This window comes from Xenopus laevis, chromosome 5L, assembly GCF_017654675.1.
Source record: "Xenopus laevis strain J_2021 chromosome 5L, Xenopus_laevis_v10.1, whole genome shotgun sequence".
Taxonomy (NCBI): domain Eukaryota; kingdom Metazoa; phylum Chordata; class Amphibia; order Anura; family Pipidae; genus Xenopus; species Xenopus laevis.
In genome coordinates, this window is record NC_054379.1 from 109,117,061 (window position 1) to 109,143,005 (window position 25,945).

General features: G+C 39.2%; 1 protein-coding gene across 2 annotated transcripts in view; it reads right to left on the minus strand.

The window, feature by feature from the left end:
• The window catches only part of LOC108716955, a 93,615-nt gene extending 69,014 nt beyond the window's left edge, over nt 1–24,601 (minus strand). For both annotated transcript variants that reach the window (XM_041563247.1, XM_041563246.1), the window contains exons 1-2: nt 24,435–24,601; nt 1,433–16,096 (exon numbers count right to left, since the gene is read on the minus strand). In XM_041563247.1, coding sequence (XP_041419181.1) covers nt 1,433–16,096; nt 24,435–24,507 — 14,737 coding nt within the window. In that variant the 5' untranslated portion in view covers nt 24,508–24,601. The remainder of the gene's footprint in view (nt 1–1,432; nt 16,097–24,434) is intronic.
• Nucleotides 24,602–25,945: the final 1,344 nt, after the last annotated feature.

Here is a 25,945-nt window from a genome sequence, read left to right on the forward strand (position 1 = left end):
AAGGATTTTGCGCAAATAGTTAGATCGAACGATCGAAGGAATAATCGTTCGATCGAACGATTAAATCCTTTGAATCGAACGATTCGAAGGATTTTACTCCAACGATCGAAGGATTATCCTTCGACCAAAAAAAGTTATCCAAGCCTATGGGGACCTTCCCCATAGGCTAACATTGACTTCAGTAGCTTTTAGGTGGCGAACTAGGGGGTCGAAGTTTTTTCTTAAAGAGACAGTACTTCGACTATCGAATGGTCGAATAGTCGAACGATTTTTAGTTTGAATCATTTGATTCGAAGTCGAAGTCGTAGTCGAAGGTCGAAGTAGCCCATTCGATGGTCGAAGTTGCCAAAAAAACACTTTGAAATTCAAAGTTTTTTTTCTTCTATTCCTTCACTCGAACTTAATGAATGGGCCCCTTAATCTATGTGGAAAGTACAAAAAAGCATCACAAATTGTCATTTTTTAACTGTCCGTGCTATTTCCAAGAATACCGCCATTATAGTGGTCAACTGCATAATAACATAGAGAAAGGTGCACAATTTTAGCAAAACAGGAACAACATTAGATCTGCTTTGTGCTGGGTGGGTAAATAGAAAAAGAAATGAGCTTCACCCGAAATTACATGATCATGTGATTTATGACATATGTGACTCAACTACATAGCAATCAATCAAATGTTTATTTCTTTTTAGCTTGCAGTAGATTAATTAAAACAATTTAAACAGTTGTTGCTGGGTAATTGTCCCAAGAGTTAAAAGAAGTGTGGCTAATTCAAGAAACCATAAAAAAGGTGAACTAACAACAAAACTGCACAAGTTGTGAAAAATATTACGTTTTATGAAAGTAAATATGCTATATGTAGAAACAGAAAACTGCCCACCAAAATTATAAGGGCAAAAAAATAGAAGTATGTTCTAAATGAATGTTCCTTCTTCCCTCTGCCTCTGCTTTCTACTCTGCACTGCTTCTGGCTCTGTCACCCTGTATTCATGATTTCTACCTTGTCCTCTGGGCCATGGATGGGAGACCAGAAGACTGAGCTGTCTGATTCTATTTAGTCCCTGTTTGTTCTACATCTGGTGAGTAAGTACCCTATAAGCCACCTCCACAGGCTGCACCTGTGTACACTTGTTCAATGTGGGTATTTTTAATTGGTGACACGTGCATTTCATTATAGTTTATATTTATAGTTTATATATGAATTTATACTTTGTAAAGTTACTTCACCATATTATGTTTTCTGAGCTTCCTACAGAAACTTTAAGGTAATTTGTGGGTTAATGTGGACTGTTCCATGGGAGCAGCAATAAAACAAATGACACTACTCCTACAGCTCTGACTGTACTTATTGCTTATGTTCAAAAGGTATATTTACTTATGGTACCCTATTAAATTCCTATAAAACACAATGAAAAAAATTGCTCTCACTTACTTGTTGTTTTGATTGTAGTTGTAGTAAGAACATGATTTGCAGGTGTACTTATATTACTGTACCCTGTAGATGTAGAAATTACAGATGCAGTGGAAACTATTCCATTTGTGATCACGTTAGTTTCAGTCAATATAAGAACTGTAGTTGGGTTGCTGTCTGTGCTGAAGATTTCTTTAGTAGTGCCTTGTGCAGATGATGGACTAGTGTTGCTAAGAGTTGTAACTGGTTCTTTAGTACTAATAGGATTTGGTGGTGCATTGGAGCTGCTCTCTTGAGTAGAAACTTCTCTAGTCACAATTACTGCTGATGTTACACTAGAAACTCCTTCAACAGTTGTAGTCAATACAGGCGCTGCAGATGATCTAATTTTTGTGGTAAAGGTTTCTTCTGTTGCATTTTGTCCAGAGGGTAGGCTAGGCATTGCAGGTGAAATACTCTCTGTGGTTATGGTTTCTTCAGTTTTGCTGTGCCCGGAAGCTGGACTAGTGTTGCTCAATGGTGCAATTGGTTTTTCAGTACTAATAGGATTTGATGGTGCACTTGTGTTGCTCTCTGGGGAAACAATTTGTCCTGTCACAGGTACTTTTGATGCTGCAGAAGAAACTATTTCATTTGTGATCACATCAGATGTAGTAAATATAGGCACGTCAGGTGAGCTGCTCTCTGTGCTCAAGATTTCTCCAATTGTGCTTTGTGCAGACAATGGACTAGTGCTGCTCGGAGCTGTAACTGGTGCTTCAGTGCTAATTGGATTTTGTGGGGCACTTGAGCTGCTCTCTGGGGAAGAGATTTCACCAATCACAGTTACACCTGTTGCTGCACTAGAAACTATTTCATTAGTTGTAGTCAATATAGGCAGTGCAGATGTGCTGCTCTCTGAAGTAAAGGTTTCTTCTGCTGTGCTCTGATCAGAAGTAGGAGTAGTGCTGATCACAGGTGTAATTGGTTCTTCTGTGCTAATAGGTTTTGGTGTTGCACTTGAACTGCTCTCCAGGGTAGAGATTTCTTCTGTTACAGTTACATCTGATGCAGCACTATAAAGTATTCCTTTAGTTGTAATACCTATAGGCACTGCAGATGTGCTGCTCTCTGTGCTAAAGATTGCTACAGTTGTACTTTGTTCAGAAGGTGGAGCAGTTTTGCTCAAATGTGTAATTTCTTTTTCAGTGCTAATTGCATGTGGTAGTGTACTTGAACTACTCTCTGGGGTAATGATTTCTCCAGTCACAGTTACTTCTGATGTAACACTAGAAACTACTTCAGTTGTGATCACCTTAGTTGTAGTCAATATAGGCACTGTGGGTGAGATGTTGTCTGTGCTAACGGTTTCTTCTATTGTGCTTTTCTCAGAAGGACTAGTATTGCTCAGAGCTGAAACTGCTTCTTCAGTACTAATAGGATTTGGTGTTGCACTTGAGCTGCTCACTGGGGTAGAAATGTCTCCAGTCTCAGTTACGTGCAATGCTGAACTAGAAAGTTTTTCATTAGATGTAGATAATATAGGCACTGCAGATAAGCTGCTCACTGTGCTAATGATTTGCTCAGTTGTGCTTTGCTCAGAAGATGGACTACTGTTTCTAAAAGGTGTAATTGGTTCTTCAGTGCTTAAAAGATTTGGTATTGCACGTGAGCTGCTCTCTGGGGTACTGATATCTCCAGTCACAGTTACTTCTGAAGCCACACTAGAAACAATTTCATTTGTGATCACATTAGTTGTAGTCAATATAGATACTGTGGATGAGATGCTCTCTGTGATAAAGGTTTCTTCTGTTGTACTTTTCTCAGAAGGTGGATTAGTATTAATCTGAGCTGAAACTGCTTCTACAGTGCTAATGGGATCTGGTGTTGCACTTGAGCTGTTCTCTGGGGTAATGATTTCTCCAGTCTTAGTTATGTCTGATGCTGCACTAGAAACTATTTCATTAGTCAACGTAATTATAGTCACTGTGGATGAGCTGCTCTCTATGCTTGGTGTTTCTTCAGTTGTGCTTTGTTCAGAAGGTGGATTAGTGTTGCTCGAAATAGTAATTGGTTCTACAGTGCCAATAGGATTTGTTGTTGCACTCGAGCTGCTCTCTGAGGTAGGGATTTCTCTGGACTCAGTTATGTCTGATGTAGCACTTGAAACTATTTCATTGGTTGTAGTCAATTGCACTGCAGATGAGCTGCTCTGTGTGCTAAAGGTTGCTTCAGCTGTACTTTGCTCAGAAGGTGGAGCATTATTGGTCAAAGTTGTAATTGGTTCTTCAGTGCTTAAAGGATTTGGTGGTGCACTTGAGCGGCTCCCTGGGGTACCGATTTCTCCAGTCTCAGTTATGTCTGATGCTGCAGTAGAAACTATTTCATTAGTCGTACTCATTATAGTCACTGTGGATGAGCTGCTCTCTATGCTAAATGTTTCTTCAGTTGTGCTTTGTTCAGAAGGTGGATTAGTGTAGCTTGAAATAGTAATTGGTTCTATAGTGCCAATAGGATTTGTTGTTGCACTCGAGCTGCTCTCTGAGGTAGGGATTTCTATGGACTCAGTTATGTCTGATGAAGCACTTGAAACTATTTCATTAGTTGTAGTCAATTGCACTGCAGATGAGCTGCTCTCTATGCTAAATGTTTCTTCAGTTGTGCTTTGTTCAGACGGTGGATTAGTGTTGCTTGAAATAGTAATTGGTTCTACAGTGCCAATAGGATTTGTTGTTGCACTCAAGCTGCTCTCTGAGGTAGTGACTTCTCTGGACTCAGTTATGTCTGATGTAGCACTTGAAACTATTTCATTGGTTGTAGTCAATTGCACTGCAGATGAGCTGCTCTCTATGCTAAATGTTTCTTCAGTTGTACTTTGTTCAGAAGGTAGATTAGTGTTGATCGAAATAGTAATTGGTTCTACAGTGCCAATAGAATTTGTTGTTGCACTCGAGCTGCTCTCTGAGGTAGTGATTTCTCTGGACTCAGTTATGTCTGGTGTAGCACTTGAAACTATTTCATTGGTTGTAGTCAATTGCACTGCAGATGAGCTGCTCTCTGTGCTAAAGGTTGCTTCAGCTGTACTTTGCTCAGAAGGTGGAGCATTATTGGTCAAAGTTGTAATTGGTTCTTCAGTGCTTAAAGGATTTGGTGGTGCTTTTGAGCTGCTCCCTGGGGTACCGATTTCTCCAGTCTCAGTTACGTCTGATGCTGCAGTAGAAACTATTTCATTAGTCAACGTAATTATAGTCACTGTGGATGAGCTGCTCTCTATGCTTGGTGTTTCTTCAGTTGTGCTTTGTTCAGAAGGTGGATTAGTGTTGCTCGAAATAGTAATTGGTTCTACAGTGCCAATAGGATTTGTTGTTGCACTCGAGCTGCTCTCTGAGGTAGTGACTTCTCTGGACTCAGTTATGTCTGATGTAGCACTTGAAACTATTTCATTGGTTGTAGTCAATTGCACTGCAGATGAGCTGCTCTCTATGCTAAATGTTTCTTCAGTTGTACTTTGTTCAGAAGGTAGATTAGTGTTGATCGAAATAGTAATTGGTTCTACAGTGCCATTAGAATTTGTTGTTGCACTCGAGCTGCTCTCTGAGGTAGTGATTTCTCTGGACTCAGTTATGTCTGGTGTAGCACTTGAAACTATTTCATTGGTTGTAGTCAATTGCACTGCAGATGAGCTGCTCTCTGTGCTAAAGGTTGCTTCAGCTGTACTTTGCTCAGAAGGTGGAGCATTATTGGTCAAAGTTGTAATTGGTTCTTCAGTGCTTAAAGGATTTGGTGGTGCTTTTGAGCTGCTCCCTGGGGTACCGATTTCTCCAGTCTCAGTTACGTCTGATGCTGCAGTAGAAACTATTTCATTAGTTGTAGTCATTATAGTCACTGTGGATGAGCTGCTCTCTATGCTAAATGTTTCTTCAGTTGTGCTTTGTTCAGACGGTGGATTAGTGTTGCTTGAAATAGTAATTGGTTCTACAGTGCCAATAGAATTTGTTGTTGCACTCGAGCTGCTCTCTGAGGTAGTGACTTCTCTGGACTCAGTTATGTCTGATGTAGCACTTGAAACTATTTCATTGGTTGTAGTTGATTGCACTGCAGATGAGCTGCTCTCTATGCTAAATGTTTCTTCAGTTGTACTTTGTTCAGAAGGTAGATTAGTGTTGCTCGAAATAGTAATTGGTTCTACAGTGCCAATAGGATTTGTTGTTGCACTCGAGCTGCTCTCTGAGGTAGTGACTTCTCTGGACTCAGTTATGTCTGATGTAGCACTTGAAACTATTTCATTGGTTGTAGTCAATTGCACTGCAGATGAGCTGCTCTCTATGCTAAATGTTTCTTCAGTTGTACTTTGTTCAGAAGGTAGATTAGTGTTGATCGAAATAGTAATTGGTTCTACAGTGCCAATAGAATTTGTTGTTGCACTCGAGCTGCTCTCTGAGGTAGTGATTTCTCTGGACTCAGTTATGTCTGGTGTAGCACTTGAAACTATTTCATTGGTTGTAGTCAATTGCACTGCAGATGAGCTGCTCTTTGTGCTAAAGGTTGCTTCAGCTGTACTTTGCTCAGAAGGTGGAGCATTATTGGTCAAAGTTGTAATTGGTTCTTCAGTGCTTAAAGGATTTGGTGGTGCTTTTGAGCTGCTCCCTGGGGTACCGATTTCTCCAGTCTCAGTTACGTCTGATGCTGCAGTAGAAACTATTTCATTAGTTGTAGTCATTATAGTCACTGTGGATGAGCTGCTCTCTATGCTAAATGTTTCTTCAGTTGTGCTTTGTTCAGACGGTGGATTAGTGTTGCTTGAAATAGTAATTGGTTCTACAGTGCCAATAGGATTTGTTGTTGCACTCGAGCTGCTCTCTGAGGTAGTGACTTCTCTGGACTCAGTTATGTCTGATGTAGCACTTGAAACTATTTCATTGGTTGTAGTTGATTGCACTGCAGATGAGCTGCTCTCTATGCTAAATGTTTCTTCAGTTGTACTTTGTTCAGAAGGTAGATTAGTGTTGCTCGAAATAGTAATTGGTTCTACAGTGCCAATAGGATTTGTTGTTGCACTCGAGCTGCTCTCTGAGGTAGTGATTTCTCTGGACTCAGTTATGTCTGATGTAGCACTTGAAACTATTTCATTGGTTGTAGTCAATTGCACTGCAGATGAGCTGCTCTCTATGCTAAATGTTTCTTCAGTTGTACTTTGTTCAGAAGGTAGATTAGTGTTGCTCGAAATAGTAATTGGTTCTACAGTGCCAATAGAATTTGTTGTTGCACTCGAGCTGCTCTCTGAGGTAGTGATTTCTCTGGACTCAGTTATGTCTGATGTAGCACTTGAAACTATTTCATTGGTTGTAGTCAATTGCACTGCAGATGAGCTGCTCTCTGTGCTAAAGGTTGCTTCAGCTGTACTTTGCTCAGAAGGTGGAGCATTATTGGTCAAAGTTGTAATTGGTTCTTCAGTGCTTAAAGGATTTGGTGGTGCTTTTGAGCTGCTCCCTGGGGTACCGATTTCTCCAGTCTCAGTTACGTCTGATGCTGCAGTAGAAACTATTTCATTAGTTGTAGTCATTATAGTCACTGTGGATGAGCTGCTCTCTATGCTAAATGTTTCTTCAGTTGTGCTTTGTTCAGACGGTGGATTAGTGTTGCTTGAAATAGTAATTGGTTCTACAGTGCCAATAGAATTTGTTGTTGCACTCGAGCTGCTCTCTGAGGTAGTGACTTCTCTGGACTCAGTTATGTCTGATGTAGCACTTGAAACTATTTCATTGGTTGTAGTTGATTGCACTGCAGATGAGCTGCTCTCTATGCTAAATGTTTCTTCAGTTGTACTTTGTTCAGAAGGTAGATTAGTGTTGCTCGAAATAGTAATTGGTTCTACAGTGCCAATAGGATTTGTTGTTGCACTCGAGCTGCTCTCTGAGGTAGTGACTTCTCTGGACTCAGTTATGTCTGATGTAGCACTTGAAACTATTTCATTGGTTGTAGTCAATTGCACTGCAGATGAGCTGCTCTCTATGCTAAATGTTTCTTCAGTTGTACTTTGTTCAGAAGGTAGATTAGTGTTGATCGAAATAGTAATTGGTTCTACAGTGCCAATAGAATTTGTTGTTGCACTCGAGCTGCTCTCTGAGGTAGTGATTTCTCTGGACTCAGTTATGTCTGGTGTAGCACTTGAAACTATTTCATTGGTTGTAGTCAATTGCACTGCAGATGAGCTGCTCTTTGTGCTAAAGGTTGCTTCAGCTGTACTTTGCTCAGAAGGTGGAGCATTATTGGTCAAAGTTGTAATTGGTTCTTCAGTGCTTAAAGGATTTGGTGGTGCTTTTGAGCTGCTCCCTGGGGTACCGATTTCTCCAGTCTCAGTTACGTCTGATGCTGCAGTAGAAACTATTTCATTAGTTGTAGTCATTATAGTCACTGTGGATGAGCTGCTCTCTATGCTAAATGTTTCTTCAGTTGTGCTTTGTTCAGACGGTGGATTAGTGTTGCTTGAAATAGTAATTGGTTCTACAGTGCCAATAGGATTTGTTGTTGCACTCGAGCTGCTCTCTGAGGTAGTGACTTCTCTGGACTCAGTTATGTCTGATGTAGCACTTGAAACTATTTCATTGGTTGTAGTTGATTGCACTGCAGATGAGCTGCTCTCTATGCTAAATGTTTCTTCAGTTGTACTTTGTTCAGAAGGTAGATTAGTGTTGCTCGAAATAGTAATTGGTTCTACAGTGCCAATAGGATTTGTTGTTGCACTCGAGCTGCTCTCTGAGGTAGTGATTTCTCTGGACTCAGTTATGTCTGATGTAGCACTTGAAACTATTTCATTGGTTGTAGTCAATTGCACTGCAGATGAGCTGCTCTCTATGCTAAATGTTTCTTCAGTTGTACTTTGTTCAGAAGGTAGATTAGTGTTGCTCGAAATAGTAATTGGTTCTACAGTGCCAATAGAATTTGTTGTTGCACTCGAGCTGCTCTCTGAGGTAGTGATTTCTCTGGACTCAGTTATGTCTGATGTAGCACTTGAAACTATTTCATTGGTTGTAGTCAATTGCACTGCAGATGAGCTGCTCTCTGTGCTAAAGGTTGCTTCAGCTGTACTTTGCTCAGAAGGTGGAGCATTATTGGTCAAAGTTGTAATTGGTTCTTCAGTGCTTAAAGGATTTGGTGGTGCTTTTGAGCTGCTCCCTGGGGTACCGATTTCTCCAGTCTCAGTGACGTCTGATGCTGCAGTAGAAACTATTTCATTAGTTGTAGTCATTATAGTCACTGTGGATGAGCTGCTCTCTATGCTAAATGTTTCTTCAGTTGTGCTTTGTTCAGACGGTGGATTAGTGTTGCTTGAAATAGTAATTGGTTCTACAGTGCCAATAGGATTTGTTGTTGCACTCAAGCTGCTCTCTGAGGTAGTGACTTCTCTGGACTCAGTTATGTCTGATGTAGCACTTGAAACTATTTCATTGGTTGTAGTTGATTGCACTGCAGATGAGCTGCTCTCTATGCTAAATGTTTCTTCAGTTGTACTTTGTTCAGAAGGTAGATTAGTGTTGCTCGAAATAGTAATTGGTTCTACAGTGCCAATAGGATTTGTTTTTGCACTCGAGCTGCTCTCTGAGGTAGTGACTTCTCTGGACTCAGTTATGTCTGATGTAGCACTTGAAACTATTTCATTGGTTGTAGTTGATTGCAGTGCAGATGAGCTGCTCTCTATGCTAAATGTTTCTTCAGTTGTACTTTGTTCAGAAGGTAGATTAGTGTTGATCGAAATAGTAATTGGTTCTACAGTGCCAATAGAATTTGTTGTTGCACTCGAGCTGCTCTCTGAGGTAGTGATTTCTCTGGACTCAGTTATGTCTGGTGTTGCACTTGAAACTATTTCATTGGTTGTAGTCAATTGCACTGCAGATGAGCTGCTCTCTGTGCTAAAGGTTGCTTCAGCTGTACTTTGCTCAGAAGGTGGAGCATTATTGGTCAAAGTTGTAATTGGTTCTTCAGTGCTTAAAGGATTTGGTGGTGCTTTTGAGCTGCTCCCTGGGGTACCGATTTCTCCAGTCTCAGTTACGTCTGATGCTGCAGTAGAAACTATTTCATTAGTTGTAGTCATTATAGTCACTGTGGATGAGCTGCTCTCTATACTAAATGTTTCTTCAGTTGTGCTTTGTTCAGAAGGTGGATTAGTGTAGCTTGAAATAGTAATTGGTTCTACAGTGCCAATAGGATTTGTTGTTGCACTCGAGCTGCTCTCTGAGGTAGTGACTTCTCTGGACTCAGTTATGTCTGATGTAGCACTTGAAACTATTTCATTGGTTGTAGTCGATTGCACTGCAGATGAGCTGCTCTCCATGCTAAATGTTTCTTCAGTTGTACTTTGTTCAGAAGGTAGATTAGTGTTGCTCGAAATAGTAATTGGTTCTACAGTGCCAATAGAATTTGTTGTTGCACTCGAGCTGCTCTCTGAGGTAGTGATTTCTCTGGACTCAGTTATGTCTGGTGTAGCACTTGAAACTATTTCATTGGTTGTAGTCAATTGCACTGCAGATGAGCTGCTCTCTGTGCTAAATGTTTCTTCAGTTGTACTTTGATCAGAAGGTGGATTAGTGTTGCTCGAAATAGTAATTGGTTCTACAGTGCCAATAGAATTTGTTGTTGCACTCGAGCTGCTCTCTGAGGTAGTGATTTCTCTGGACTCAGTTAAGTCTGGTGTAGCACTTGAAACTATTTCATAGGTTGTAGTCAATTGCACTGCAGATGAGCTGCTCTCTGTGCTAAAGGTTGCTTCAGCTGTACTTTGCTCAGAAGGTGGAGCATTATTGGTCAAATTTGTAATTGGTTCTTCAGTGCTTAAAGGATTTGGTGGTGCACTTGAGCTGCTCCCTGGGCTACCGATTTCTCCAGTCTCAGTTACGTCTGATGCTGCAGTAGAAACTATTTTATTAGTCGTAGTCATTATAGTCACTGTGGATGAGCTGCTCTCTATGCTAAATGTTTCTTCAGTTGTGCTTTGTTCAGAAGGTGGATTAGTGTTGCTTGAAATAATAATTGGTTCTACAGTGCCAATAGGATTTGTTGTTGAACTCGAGCTGCTCTCTGAGTTAGTGATTTCTCTGGACTCAGTTATGTCTGACGTAGCACTTGAAACTATTTCATTAGTTGTAGTCAATTGCACTGCAGATGAGCTGCTCTCTGTGCTAAATGTTTCTTCAGTTGTACTTTGTTCAGAAGGTGGATTAGTGTTGCTTGAAATAGTAATTAGTTCTACAGTGCCAACAGGATTTGTTGTTGCGCTTGAGCTGCTCTCTGAGGTAGTGATTTCTCTGGACTCAGTTATGTCTGATGTAGCACTTGAAACTATTTCATTGGTTGTAGTCAATTGCACTGCAGATGAGCTGCTCTCTGTGCTAAAGGTTGCTTCAGCTGTACTTTGCTCAGAAGTTGGAGCATTATTGGTCAAAGTTGTAATTGGTTCTTCAGTGCTTAAAGGATTTGGTGGTGCTTTTGAGCTGCTCCCTGGGGTACCGATTTCTCCAGTCTCAGTTATGTCTGATGCTGCAGTAGAAACTATTTCATTAGTTGTAGTCATTATAGTCACTGTGGATGAGCTGCTCTCTATGCTAAATGTTTCTTCAGTTGTGCTTTGTTCAGACGGTGGATTAGTGTTGCTTGAAATAGTAATTGGTTCTACAGTGCCAATAGGATTTGTTGTTGCACTCGAGCTGCTCTCTGAGGTAGTGACTTCTCTGGACTCAGTTATGTCTGATGTAGCACTTGAAACTATTTCATTGGTTGTAGTTGATTGCACTGCAGATGAGCTGCTCTCTATGCTAAATGTTTCTTCAGTTGTACTTTGTTCAGAAGGTAGATTAGTGTTGCTCGAAATAGTAATTGGTTCTACAGTGCCAATAGGATTTGTTGTTGCACTCGAGCTGCTCTCTGAGGTAGTGACTTCTCTGGACTCAGTTATGTCTGATGTAGCACTTGAAACTATTTCATTGGTTGTAGTCAATTGCACTGCAGATGAGCTGCTCTCTATGCTAAATGTTTCTTCAGTTGTACTTTGTTCAGAAGGTAGATTAGTGTTGCTCGAAATAGTATTTGGTTCTACAGTGCCAATAGAATTTGTTGTTGCACTCGAGCTGCTCTCTGAGGTAGTGATTTCTCTGGACTCAGTTATGTCTGGTGTAGAACTTGAAACTATTTCATTGGTTGTAGTCAATTGCACTGCAGATGAGCTGCTCTCTGTGCTAAAGGTTGCTTCAGCTGTACTTTGCTCAGAAGGTGGATTAGTGTTGCTCGAAATAGTAATTGGTTCTACAGTGCTTAAAGGATTTGGTGGTGCTTTTGAGCTGCTCCCTGGGGTACCGATTTCTCCAGTCTCAGTTACGTCTGATGCTGCAGTAGAAACTATTTCATTAGTCGTAGTCATTATAGTCACTGTGGATGAGCTGCTCTCTATGCTAAATGTTTCTTCAGTTGTGCTCTGTTCAGACGGTTGATTAGTGTTGCTTGAAATAGTAATTGGTTCTACAGTGCCAAGAGGAGTTGTTGTTGCACTCGAGCTGCTCTCTGAGGTAGTGACTTCTCTGGACTCAGTTATGTCTGATGTAGCACTTGAAACTATTTCATTGGTTGTAGTCAATTGCACTGCAGATGAGCTGCTCTCTGTGCTAAATGTTTCTTCAGTTGTACTTTGATCAGAAGGTGGATTAGTGTTGCTCGAAATAGTAATTGGTTCTACAGTGCCAATAGAATTTGTTGTTGCACTCGAGCTGCTCTCTGAGGTAGTGATTTCTCTGGACTCAGTTAAGTCTGGTGTAGCACTTGAAACTATTTCATAGGTTGTAGTCAATTGCACTGCAGATGAGCTGCTCTCTGTGCTAAAGGTTGCTTCAGCTGTAATTTGCTCAGAAGGTGGAGCATTATTGGTCAAATTTGTAATTGGTTCTTCAGTGCTTAAAGGATTTGGTGGTGCACTTGAGCTGCTCCCTGGGCTACCGATTTCTCCAGTCTCAGTTACGTCTGATGCTGCAGTAGAAACTATTTTATTAGTCGTAGTCATTATAGTCACTGTGGATGAGCTGCTCTCTATGCTAAATGTTTCTTCAGTTGTGCTTTGTTCAGAAGGTGGATTAGTGTTGCTTGAAATAATAATTGGTTCTACAGTGCCAATAGGATTTGTTGTTGAACTCGAGCTGCTCTCTGAGTTAGTGATTTCTCTGGACTCAGTTATGTCTGATGTAGCACTTGAAACTATTTCATTAGTTGTAGTCAATTGCACTGCAGATGAGCTGCTCTCTGTGCTAAATGTTTCTTCAGTTGTACTTTGTTCAGAAGGTGGATTAGTGTTGCTTAAAATAGTAATTGGTTCTACAGTGCCAATAGGAGTTGTTGTTGCGCTTGAGCTGCTCTCTGAGGTAGTGATTTCTCTGGACTCAGTTATGTCTGATGTAGCACTTGAAACTATTTCATTGGTTGTAGTCAATTGCACTGCAAATGAGCTGCTCTCTGTGCTAAAGGTTGCTTCAGCTGTATTTTGCTCAGAAGGTGGAGCAGTATTTGTCAAAGTTGTAATTGGCTCTTCAGTGCTTAAAGGATTTGGTTGGGCACTTGAGCTGCTCTGTGGGGTAGCGATTTCTCCAGTCTCAGTGATATCTGATGCTGCACTAGAAACTATTTCATTAGTTGTAGTCATTATAGGCACTGTGAATGAACTGCTCTCTGTGCTAAATGTTTCTTCAGTTGTACTTTGTTCAGAAAGTGGATTAGTGTTCCTCGAAATAGTAATTGGTTCTACAGTGCCAATAGGATTTGTTGTGGCACTCCAACTGCTCTCTGAGGTATTGATTTCTCTGGACTCAGTTATGTCTTTTGTAGCATTTGAAACTATTTCATTGGTTGTAGTCAATTGCACTGCAGATGAGCTGCTCTCTGTGCTAAAGGTTGCTTCAGCTGTACTTTGCTTAGAAGGTGGAGCAGTATTGGTCAAAGTTGTAATTGGTTCTTCAGTGCTTAAAGGATTTGGTGGTGCACTTGAGCTGCTCTGAGGGGTAACGATTTCTCCAGTATCAGTTATGTCTGATGCTGCACTAGAAACTATTTCATTATTTGTAGTCATTATAGGCACTGTGAATGAACTGCTCTCTATGCTAAATGTTTCTTCAGTTGTGCTTTGTTCAGAAGATGTATTAGTGTTGCTTGAAATAGTAATTGGTTCTACAGTGCCAATAGGACTTGTTGCTGCACTTGAGCTGCTCTTTGGAGTAGTGATTTCTCCGGTCTCAGTTATGTCTGATGCAGCACTAGAAACTATTTCATTAGTTGTAGTCAATTGCATTGCAGATGAGTCGCTCTCTGTTGGTGCACTTGAGCTGCTCTGTGGGGTAGTGATTTCTCCAGTCTCAGTTATGTCTGATGCTGCACTTGAAACTATTTCTTTGGATGTAGTCAACTGCACTGCAGATGAGCTGCTTTCTGTGGTAGTGATTTCTCCAGTCACTGTTACGTCTGATGCAGCACTAGAAACTATTTCATTAGTCATAGTTATTATAGGTACTGTGGATGAGCTGCTCTCTATGCTAAATGTTTCTTCAGTTGTGCTTTGTTCAGAAGGTGGGATAGTGTTGCTCGAAATAGTAATTCGTTCATCAGTGTTAATAGGATTTGTTGTTGCACTTGAGCTACTCTCTGCAGTAGTGATTCCTTCGGTCTCAGTTATGTCTGATGCAGCACTTGAAACCATTTCATTAGGTGTAGTCAATTGTACTGCAGATGAGCTGCTCTCTGTGTTAAAGGTTACTACAGTTGTGCTTTCACCAGTCTCCATTATGTCTGATGCAGCACTAGAAACTATTTCATTATTCGTAGTCATTAATGGCACTGTGGATGAATTGCTCTCTATGCTAGATGTTTCTTCAGTTTTGCTTTGTTCAGAAGGTGGATTAGTGTTGCTCAAAATAGTAATTGGTTCTTCAGTGCCAATAGGATTTGTTGTTGCACTTGAGCTGCTCTCTGGTGTAGTGATTTCTCCATTCTGAGTTATGTCTGAGACAGAACTTGAAACTATTTCATTAGTTGTAGTCAATTGCACTGCAAATGAACTACTCTGTGTGCTAAAGGTTGCTTCAGTTGTGCTTTGGTCAGAAGGTGGAGCAGTGCTGCTCAAAGGTTTAATTGGTTCTTCAGTGCTAATAGGATTTGGTGTTGCACTTGAGCTGCTCTCTGTGGTAGTGATTTCTCCAGTCTCCATTACATCTGATGCAGCACTAGAAACTATTTCATTAGTCGTAGCCATTATAGGCACTGTGGATGAGCTGCTCGCTGTGCTGTAGGTTTCTTCAGTTGTGCTTTGCTCAGAAGGTAGAGCAGTGTTGCTCAAAGGTGTAATTGGCTCGTCAGTGCTAATTGGATGTGGTGTTGCACTTGAGCTGCTCCCTGTGGTTGTGATTTCTCCAGTCTCTGTGATGTATGTTGCTGCAGTAGAAATTATTTCATTAATTGTAGTAAATTGCTCTGCTGATGAACTGCCAGCTGTGGTGAAGGTTTCTTCAGCTGTGCTTTCCTCAGAAGGTGGACCAGTGCTGCTGAAAGGTGTAATTTGTTCTTCAGTGCTAATCGGATGTGGTGGTGCACTTGAGCTGATCTCTAGGGTAGGTATTTCTCCATTCATAGTCACTTCTGTTGCTATACTAGAAACAATTTCATTTGTTATCAGGTTAGCTGTTGTCAATATATTCACTGTAGATGAGCTGCTCTGTGTGATAAAGATTGCTTCAGTTGTGCTTTGCTCAGCAAGTGGAGCAGCGTTGGTCAATGTTGTAATTGGTTCTTCAGTGCTAATAGGATGTGGCGTTGCACTTGAGCTGCTCTCTGTGGTTTTGATTTCTCCAGTCTCTGTTATGTCTGATGCAGCACTAGAAATGATTACATTAGTTGTAGTAAATTGCACTGCAGATGAGCTGCTCTGTGTGATAAAGGTTGCTTCAGTTGTGCTTTGCTCAGAAGATGGAGCAGTGTTGCTCAAAGGTGTAATTGGTTCTTCAGTGCTAATAGGATTTGGTGTTGCACTAGAGCTGCTCTCTTTGGTAGTGAATTCTCCATTCACAGTTATGTCTGTTGCTTCACTGGAAACTATTTCATTAGTTGTAGTCAATATAGGATCTGCAGATGAGCTGCTCTCTGTGTTAATGATTTCTTTACTTGTGCTTTGCCCAGTAGGAGGGCTAGTGTTGCCCAAAGGTGTATTTAGTTCTTCACTGCTAATATGATGTGGTGTTGCACTAGAGCTGCTCTCTGGGGTAGTGATTTCTCCATTCACAGTTACGTCTGTTGCTGCATTGGAAAATATTTCATTAGTTGTAGTCAAGATTGGATCTGCAGATGAGCTGCTTTCTGTATTAAATGTTTTTTCAGCTGTACTTTGCCCAGAAGGTAAACTAATGTTGCTTAGTGAAGTAATTGGTTCTGTGCTACTCCCAAATGATTGATCACTATAGCTGATATCTGTACTTTGTTCATTTGTGTTGAGTGGATTTGGTGTTGCAGTAGAACTGCTCTCTGGGCTGGGGTTTTCGTTCGGCACGATTAGACTTGTTGTTGCAATAGAATCTGTCGTGCTAGATATCCAATCAGCTGTACTTGCTATAGTTACTGGTATGTTTTCTGTTGTATTCCCTCGTGTACCCGAAGTGCTCTCCGTTGTAGTCTCCGTAGTACAGCCATCATCTGTTAAATAATATTTAATACATATGTTTAATTATTTGATTAATGTTCTGTTAAATACATAACAATTGTTTCAGTACCAGCCATTGGGATGGACATAAGAATATGTACAATTTCCAACAACTATTAAATGCATTGTTCAACATATAATCATATCATGCTTACCAATATGTTCAACTAATTTAAAGCATGATGGCATTCAGTCTTTGCTGCATTCAGCTGGAATAATATTATTAGGCTTTAGGGCCAGAGCACGCAGAGCATTGACTCCACTGCTCTCAGGCTGCAGTGTTTTTTTCACGCTGAGAGAAGCATATCAGCTGCCTTCCACAGCTCGGCTTTAGCTTGCAAGCGGACACAGTGTAGCGTAGTGGAGGTCAGCCCAAAAATGCCTCCTTTCCTGCTTTCAGGACAGCCTCCACTCCGCTGTATGTGCATGCGGGTTGATGCACAGAATTTAATAAGGAGTTAAGAAAAGTTTATCTCCTAATTTAAGTTCAGATTGTCCCGCAGAGCCAGATGCACTTTAATGAGAAAAACGTATCTCACACTAAAACTCTTTTTTAGTCCATAGAATAACTGGAATAGAACTAAGAGAAAAGTTTTATTCCTGAATTGATTCTCGCCTATAATTTTTCATGCAATAAACCATAATATAACTTTTCTTAATGATTAGAATCCAGGCCATTCTACGAAAAAAGTCCCTAAAATGTATAATCACTTTTGTTAAGGTACTACATTACAACACTTCTGCCTGTCTCTGTTTCCCAAGGGGTTTGTTATATACCCCCAATCATGTCAACAGTAAAGGCCCCCTACTTGGCATGTATTTTTCTTTCACTCACCTTTTTTCCACATCATAGCACTTCCCTGTGGAAAATTTTGTCAAGCATAAATTGAAAAAGAACCCCCCCCCCATATAACTATAGCAAGTATTCCTAAAATACTATACACCTAGTGCTTGAAACTCCCTTTAAGGAACAGACTGCACCAATATTTCAGTTGCACATATCAACAACAAGAAGTTCAAATACTGTTGTACATAGTACTACCTCAGATAAACATTAAAGTGATTTTGTCATAGTAAAATGTTCCTTTACTAAATGCATTAGTTAATAGTTCTCCTCCTGCAGAATCCTGTATTGAGATCTGTTTTTGAAAAGAGCAAACACATCTTCTTATATTTAATGTTGCACATTGCCTTACTTTTCCAAGTGCCCTCATACATGTGATTTGTGCTCTGATGACCTTCAGTTTCTCTTTACTGCTGCATTGCAAGTTGGAGTGGTTACCCCCTCCCTTTACTCCAGAAGCCAACAAACCAGTTGGCAGCTGACATGGTAACAGATCCCTAACACCTCTGCTGAAGGACTCAGCTGCCAGAACTGATACCACCTAGATGTTTCTATGATACTGCCCCTGCTCTGCTTTACAGAAATGGTCCTGTATTTTGCAACTGGAAAACAGACAAAACTGCCCATACTACCTCCCATTCATTTTAAGTTGAAGCGTGTGTGGAGAAATTCTTTTGAAATTCTTTTAAATTGGTGTTAGTGGGAATCACATTACAGCTGTCACAGTTTCTTGTAATATGAAATATGCTGTGGCTGACATACAGAAAGAGGAGCTTTGACTTTCACTGTTTCATGTTAGTCACTTAATGTGTTTCTCATTTAATATGATCAGCAGTGGGCGTTTTAGCTGGCCTATATTATAAATATATATATATATATATATATATATATATATATATATATATATATATATATATATATATATATATATATATAATCCAGCCTGGTGCACTCAGAAACCAATATAACGAATGCCTGGGTGCTGGTTATAGAGATAAATATACAAAGTTTTATTTCGGCTCCTAAACTCAAACTGTCCTTCTTGAGGACAGCTCAAGTTTAGGAGCCTAAACGTTGAAATAAAATTATACTACTTTTTGTTTATAAAAGACCTGTGAGTGCGGTTAATTTGCTGCTTTGGATATATACATATGTGCACTTATTAAGAATTGTAGAGTGACCTCCAAAAACAACATTGTAGAGATCGAAAATGCTCATGTGCTTCACCTACTGGTAACTATGTACTTCTAGCTGGGACTTGGAAAATTACATTAGATAGGAGAAACGATAGCTTATTTGAACCGTTCCACTGTGAAGTGCTAACTCTTTCTGAAAGCATAGGATCAGGCACAATGACATATAATGACTGCCCACACACCAATATTACTAAAAAGATAAATTTTTTTGGTTAAGGAATAGCATTTTAAATGCTAGAATAAATTATTTACAATGCACACAGTGTAATTTAGTAATAAAAACAACACCATAAAAATCATGATAAAGTCCCTTTATGTACACTGATTAGTTTGTTGCATCCATAGACCATATAGTAGCATACAAGTAAGGGTACAAGTGGAGGTATGAGATTGCAGCTGGTTTGGGGCAAAAATGATAAATCTTTCCTGGATGACCTACTGTGCTTTATGGAGTCAATGGGTCAATGGTGGGGCAATGATTCCTACGAGAAGTGTGAGGAAAAGTGCAAGAGTGAGATCAGTCTTGAGTCTGTTAAATAAGTAGTCATTGGATTTGCTCATGGGATATGAGCCTTAGAGGATTAATATCATGATCACTCATCCAACAGGTTTGAGTGTGGAAGCTCAGTAATAAGCGTATCCAAGAGATTTCCTGAGATCAGCAGCTTCCCAGTAATAGCAGAGGTATTAAACCATGATCATGCTAATGGTTAACACTTAATATCCTCACAATGGCAGTATATTCATGGGGATTTATACAGTGCATTCTCTAGAGTGCCTATTTTAATACTTAATGTTCCTTTCAAAGGGGTATTCTGCCCAAAAATAGCTTTCAGCGTAATAAAAATTCTAATGCACAATTATAGCTGAATTCAACCCACAAGTAGCATGCACTAGTGTAAGTGTTGGGTGCTTGCCTGTAATACCCCATTCCTGCCAAGCAATCAGTATTTAGCATCAGAAAAAATCCAGTAGCATAACAGTTGCATGGTGCCAAAGTGATTTACTCAGCCCATATACATATGGCATACCTCCCAACATTCTGGAAACAGAAAGAGGGACAAAAAAAATTTGGCGCACACATTTGCGTCCACATCCCCTAATTACCATGCCCATTTTACAAAATTTGCCAGGTTATGAAAGTTTGAACACATTTCTGTAGTTTTTATGTTTAGTTTTTTCATTTTGCTAATGAAGCTGAATTGCCCTTCAAGCTGTTGGTCTAACTCAGGGGTAGGCAACCTGCGGCTCCAGAGCCTCATGCGGCTCTTCATCCTGCTTGCTGCGACTCGTTCTTGCACTTTGCCTGTCACATTGTCTATACAGCCTCACACTTGCTGACGGCGTCTTGAGTGTGCGACCGAGGTAAGCTAATGGTTAGCTGGTTAGACTTAGGAAGCTGCCAGCAGGTCCGAGCCACAGCAAGATGATTCATCATGGTCCTTACCGCGGTTGCACACTCCAGACAAGAGAGAAGCCTCCATAGTCCAGCTGCAGCAGGTGCGAGGGCTATAGATGTGGATGTGATGCATATTTTAATGATGTCTATAGCCCTTGACTTTAACCCTTTGCCTGCCAAGCATGTACGCTGTAGGTTCTGGCAGAAATCAGGGCTGATCTCTGCATCAGCGGCTTTAGCTGACTCTGTAGAGACTTAGCAATGCTGACAGCCCCCTGGGCAACAAGGCTGGGGGGCTGTCATGTCGGTCCTGCAACAGGATTGTTACCGGTTATGAAACAATGCTGCAAGCCAACTAGACCTGGCGGAGACCCGACTGATGATAAATTGTTGAGCCAGATGCAGAGAACAGAAAAGGATAAGCAAACACTGCTTTCAACTGCATTTACATTTACAAATAACTTTAAATCTTCTGCAAATGTTATTAATGTACATCAGAAAGCTGATTAGAATTACATTTTCTTTCACTTTCAGAAGTCATTTTGTGTGCAGGACCCCTTTAAAGTATAAGTAAACTTTTAAAAGTCAGTGTAAAATTGATGAGGGTGCTTTTCTAAGAACTTTTACAATGTACATTCATTATTTATACTTTTTTCATTCTATGATATTAAAGGTACTGTTAATATGATTGAATTTTGTTCCAACAGTGCCATGTGCCAGATTCCAACCAGTCTGACCATCAAGTAGTCAAGGAAGATGTTAGGAGAAAGAAAGAGGCTGCTCTGATTTTCTTCTGCTTAGGAAAGATTTAAGAAAGGTTTTTTATTATTTTTTTCCTAAGCAGAAGAACATCAAAGCAGCTTCTTTCTGTCTCCTGACAACTTCCTTGACTACTTGATGGTCAGACTAGCCTGAAACTGACCAGCAGGTGGCACTGCTGGAACAAAATTCATTCCTTTTATCAGCTCATGTATACTTCGATATCTTGGGGGGGAAAAAATAAATAATGAATGTAAATGACAAAAGTTCATAATCAATTTTACATTCACTTATTTTAAAGGTTTACTTATTATTATTCTTTCAAAGCCAGCAGTTAATATTTCGCATTGACAGTGCAAACAATAATTTTCCGTCTGAGAAGCAAAAGCCAGTTCTTCACCACAAACTTCTAATGGTTCATTTTCACTGAGTGATAGGTAAGATAGTAAATACAGGCAGAGAAGTAAAGCTGGGAGTCAATATATAGTATATAGAGCTTCTTAGTTTTGTGGATCTGCCAATATCAAAAATGTTTCCACGCAGCAATGGATAGATAGATTTCCACAGTGTTAAAGGAGCAACAAGGCACAGTAAGACTAGTCGCCCTCATTTAGATTCCATTACATTTTAAGCAGCAAATATATAAACTAATATACCTGAACCATGGGCATGTTCCTATTATATTCAAGCTGTGCTCTAAATTACTACTTATATTTTCAGTTGGGAAGATATCTATAGTTCTTCACTGTGTACATAAAGGGATTCTGTCATGATCCACAAACTACAGTAAAAGCAAAAGTAATTAGGAGTCTAGCTTAAAAACCATTTAGGGTAAATTTTAGTTACAACCCTTATTTGCTTTCCTTCCTAATGCTGGAAGCCAAATATAAAGACTAATCAGAATTACTTAGTTCTATTATTATCCACGGACTAACATTAGAGCAATAAAACAAGGTTTTTATATATCTATAAATTGGGGTCAAACAGAGAGCTTCAACCCCAAAAAAGTCATTTTTAGATGCTAAAATACTTTTATGTGATGCTAAAGAGCCCTATACAAGGGTATACAGGTATATAAGGGTTGGATGGAAACAGACCAGGAAGGTGCAGTGCTTTGCTGCAAATTATCCTTTTATTCAACACTACGGGGCAGATTTATCAAGGGTTGAAGTGAAAATTCGAAGTAAAAAAATTCGAATTTCAAGCTATTTTTGTGTACTTCGACTTTAGAATAGGCCAAAATTCAATTTGAATTTGAAAAAAATGTGACTATTCGAATATCAAAATGTATGCTGTACGGTCTCTTTAAAACTTCAATTTTGACCAATCGCCATCTAAAACCTGCTGAATTGCTGTTTTAGCCTATGGAGGACCTCCTAGAACCTATTTGGAGTCATTTGGTGCACTTTGAATAATCAAAGTTTTTTGGGGCAAATACTTTGTTTTAAATTCGATCGAATGTACTAAAACTTCGTTTCGAATGATTCGAATACAGCCTTTTCACCCGAAGCTAAAAACTTAGATTTTTTTTTAATAAATTTCGATTGGTCTTTTTTTATTCGAATTTCAAAGTTATGGGAGTTCAAAAAAACTCGGCCCTTGATAAATCTGCCCCCTATATGTTTCGAGCAAGGTTGCCCATTTTCAAGCCTTCATAAAGGGCAACTTTGCTTGAAACATGAAGGGGCCAATTCCTTAACTTGGAGTAAAGGATTCGAAGTAAAAAAAACTTCGAATTTCGAAGTGTTTTTTTGGCTACTTCGACCATCGAATGGGCTACTTCGACCTTCGACTACGACTTCGACTTCGAATCGAAGGATACGAACTAAAAATCGTTCGACTATTCGACCATTCGACCATTCAATAGTCGAAGTACTGTCTCTTTAAGAAAAAACTTTGACCCCCTAGTTTGCCACCTAAAAGCTACCGAACCCAATGTTAGCCTATGGGGAAGGTCCCCATAGGTTTGCCTAACTTTTTTTGGTCGAAGGATAATCCTTCGATCGTTGGATTAAAATCCTTTGAATCGTTCCAAAGTATTTGCGCAAAATCCTTCGATATTCGAAGTCGAAGGATTTTGATTCCCCAGTCGAATATCGAGGGTTAATTAACCCTCGATATTCGACCCTTGATGAATTTGCCCCGTAGTGTCAAATAAAAGGATAATTTGCAGCAAAGCACTGCTCCTTCCTTGTCTGTTTCCATCCAACCCTTATATATTGACTACATTGTGCACCTTGGACGGGGTACAGGAACAGACTCCTAGTATTAAAGTTGATTTGGGACGAGATACCACAACCTGTAGGAACAAAGTGATTTTACTAGTCTACAGGTATGTTCGGCTCTTCTCTCTCTGCTCTTAAATGTATTCCTGGTGCACAGAGGCCACAAGAAAAAGTTGTCTTGCTCTACTGTAGCCTTCTTGTAATTGCAGAGACTGGTCTCCATGTGTATGTATGTTTCTGTGTGCTTAATCTGCATTTCAAATCAATGTACATATGGGAGGACTAAACGTAACTATATACAATATCTCCCCAAAATAATTCAAGGACAAAAAATATTTGCATTCCCGTGAGATGATGCTTCCCTGTTGAAACATTGTTCTAATTGCGAAATGATTTATAAAATAAAAGAAAGTTGCTATTAAGTTCCTCTGAGGTTACACATCCACTTTGAAAGGTTGTTACAATTATTGCGAAATGATGGCTTAAAAAACGGCATTGTTTCTATGCAAATACCACGCAGACTTTCTCTTTAAAGGGACACTTCTTATTGCTCTTTCCTTACATTTCCAGAAATGAATACGGGAGCATTGATAAACTGAAGATGAAGTGTGCCATGACTTGTGAATGCAATTCCCACCATAAAATTAAGGTGGGCATGAATGCATTCTGATGGCAACATTTGAATTGTTTTGTCTTATTTTTCTCTGCAACATATTATTTCAGAAATAATTTCAGCCACAAATGTGCATAAATATATGACTAACATTATATGCATATAAGCTGCTTGATTTAGGCTTTTACACTGGCTGTATTTCTGGACACTGGAAACGGGGAGCACAGCACTTGCTTGAACTGGACAAACCTTAACTTAAGGACTTTGCTGCCTTGCGCACATACCTCCCCTATCCCCTACCCAAAAATGCTGATCCACAACCTGTTGGTGGCCCCTCAAAATGTAAAAACAGCAAATTTTGCATTTCTGCATACAATTTACACAGTGATAAGGATGGCATTTTGATAAACAACTGTACATTTTCTACATATAAACAAAGTTACTGGTTACTTTTTAATCTTATTGATAAACTGTAGTATTTAGACATGCATTAAAAACATGCTAAAATGCTTGCTTTGATTTACCAAGAATTTATACATTAATATTGCCTAATCTGTTCATGTTTGTACATTCTGGAGCTTGTTTTTGTTACTTTTATGAGATGTAAGTGGAATGCTTCCTTTATTTTCATTGACACAAAGAACAAAAATCCGTTGTGCTTCAGGCAAGGGTTACAGAAACTAAAGAAAAGCTGTTCCGTTAAGCAAGGCAGTAAACAGAAAGAAAGAAAGAAAGAAAGAAAGAAAGAAAGAAAGAAAGAAAGAAAGAAAGAAAGAAAGAAAGAAAGAAACGATTCCTAAGCACTTTTAATCATTCCAAGATTCTATTGAAGTAATCCAGTGGTATTCAATGTATAATATAAAAATATAAAAAGAAGATATGTAGCATAAAGAAAGTATGCTACTGTACTCTTGGATGTTATAATGGAAGGTGAGATTGAGTACACAAATAAAACAATACAAGGGATTACACTTATTATTCCAGTATTTTCACACAGATAATTTAGACCAATTCTGAGTGTACACCAGCAGAGAGTTTCAGTTTTTACCTTTCATCGGGGTGAATTATAAAAAAAAACACACATTACCAGCAGAAACAAAATCCATATTAGTCTGCCAGGTAAATAAATATGTCAGATATTATTTTTTATATAATATATCCTTGTGATGGCAATAAAGTGCTTTGGGACTGATTTTAATGCTCCTTTTAAAGTTGTGTATACAATAATATAAAATAATCCTCATAATAGCATAAAAAAAATAAAAATATCCAGTATAAAAATATCATCTTCTTACCTGTAGTTGGATCTGTAGCAGAAACCCCCAAAAGGCTGGCAAGAACAAAAACCCAGATGATATATTTTCCCATCCTTTATTCCCTATAGTACAAGTCTCCATATATCAGAACATAGTCCAGGAAGGTGATATGCTTGCTGGTAGAGTAACAGGTGCTTAGAGCTGTCTCTTTGCAGGTAACTATAGAGGAGAGGAGGATCACAAGTCAGTTAATTTCCTCCCCACTCCACTCCCACATCACCAGGAAATACAGGTATAGAATGCTGGATATTTACACCCTTCACATCATTTGTACCTGTAAACTTTCACTTTACATACATGCAATGGAATGCACAGGTTAACCAGTATGTGGAATCCTAATTTATATATTTGTGAAATGTACAAATGATGCAAAAGTGCCAGAGGTTATTTGTTCCCTTTGGATTAGGAAATTTATTTTTTATATATTAACAGATATATTTAAAAATTTAAGGACCCTGAAAACAAAAAATGAACTTTGATAACCCGGTGTAGAAAATGTGTTTGTTTTGTATGTCATGGAATTCTGAATTTTGTATGAAAATGATCAAAGAATGGACCATAAAGACCAGTGTGTGGAAAATAATCTCTGATATGAGGATACACAACAAATACCTGGAAGGTTTTCCAGGAATACAGGTAGCGGAACAAATGTCAGTTCTGTGTGCATTGTCCCAGGGGCAGAATAGAGTTGTGTGTGTTTTGTGGGACATGGTTACAGAAAGCAGGGCTTGGAAACTGGCAGTGTAAACTCAAGTCGTTGCTTATAAGCAAAGTCAGAGGAGATGCAGACATGTTTTTCATATGACATTTCAGTGGCATCACTGGAGAAATGGGTATAATGATAGTAGTTTGTACCTTATATGGGCAACATATTGATGCTAAACAAAGGCAAATGGATTTGAAAGTTTACAATTTGAGCCTTATTTATCAAAATTAGAATTAGTGTTTTATTAAAAAAGACTTATTATTAAAAAAGCACCATTTTATTGGATCAGAGACAAACACAAAAAATCTTGTGAAAATCTGTATTGTACGATTTTGTATGAGTTTTTTCCCGAATAGCAAAATTTTTCTGACTTTTTCCTGAATTTTTTAGATTTTTGGCCTGAAAATTCCAAAATAGTTGGATTTTCGGGCTAATTCCAACGCAGACCACATAAACTAAATAGGATAGGAACTTCTCCCATTGACTTTTATACAACCTGGGTAGGTCTGAGATGCCGGATTTTCGGATTCAGACTTTTTCCATCCTCGGGGTATAATAAATCTCAGAATTTTTTTTTAAATGAAAAATATAGTAAAAGTTTTTGGCATTCGGACTTTAATAAATGTATGTATGTATGTATGTACTCAAATCGGTCCATTGACTTTTTTTTTTCCCTGCTACAGTTTCTTGGCAAAATATATGCTTTCAAATGCAAAAAGTTTGGCAAATCTGCAATAGAATTTTGCCAAATATTTTGTTTCATTGAAAAATATACAAAGGAAAA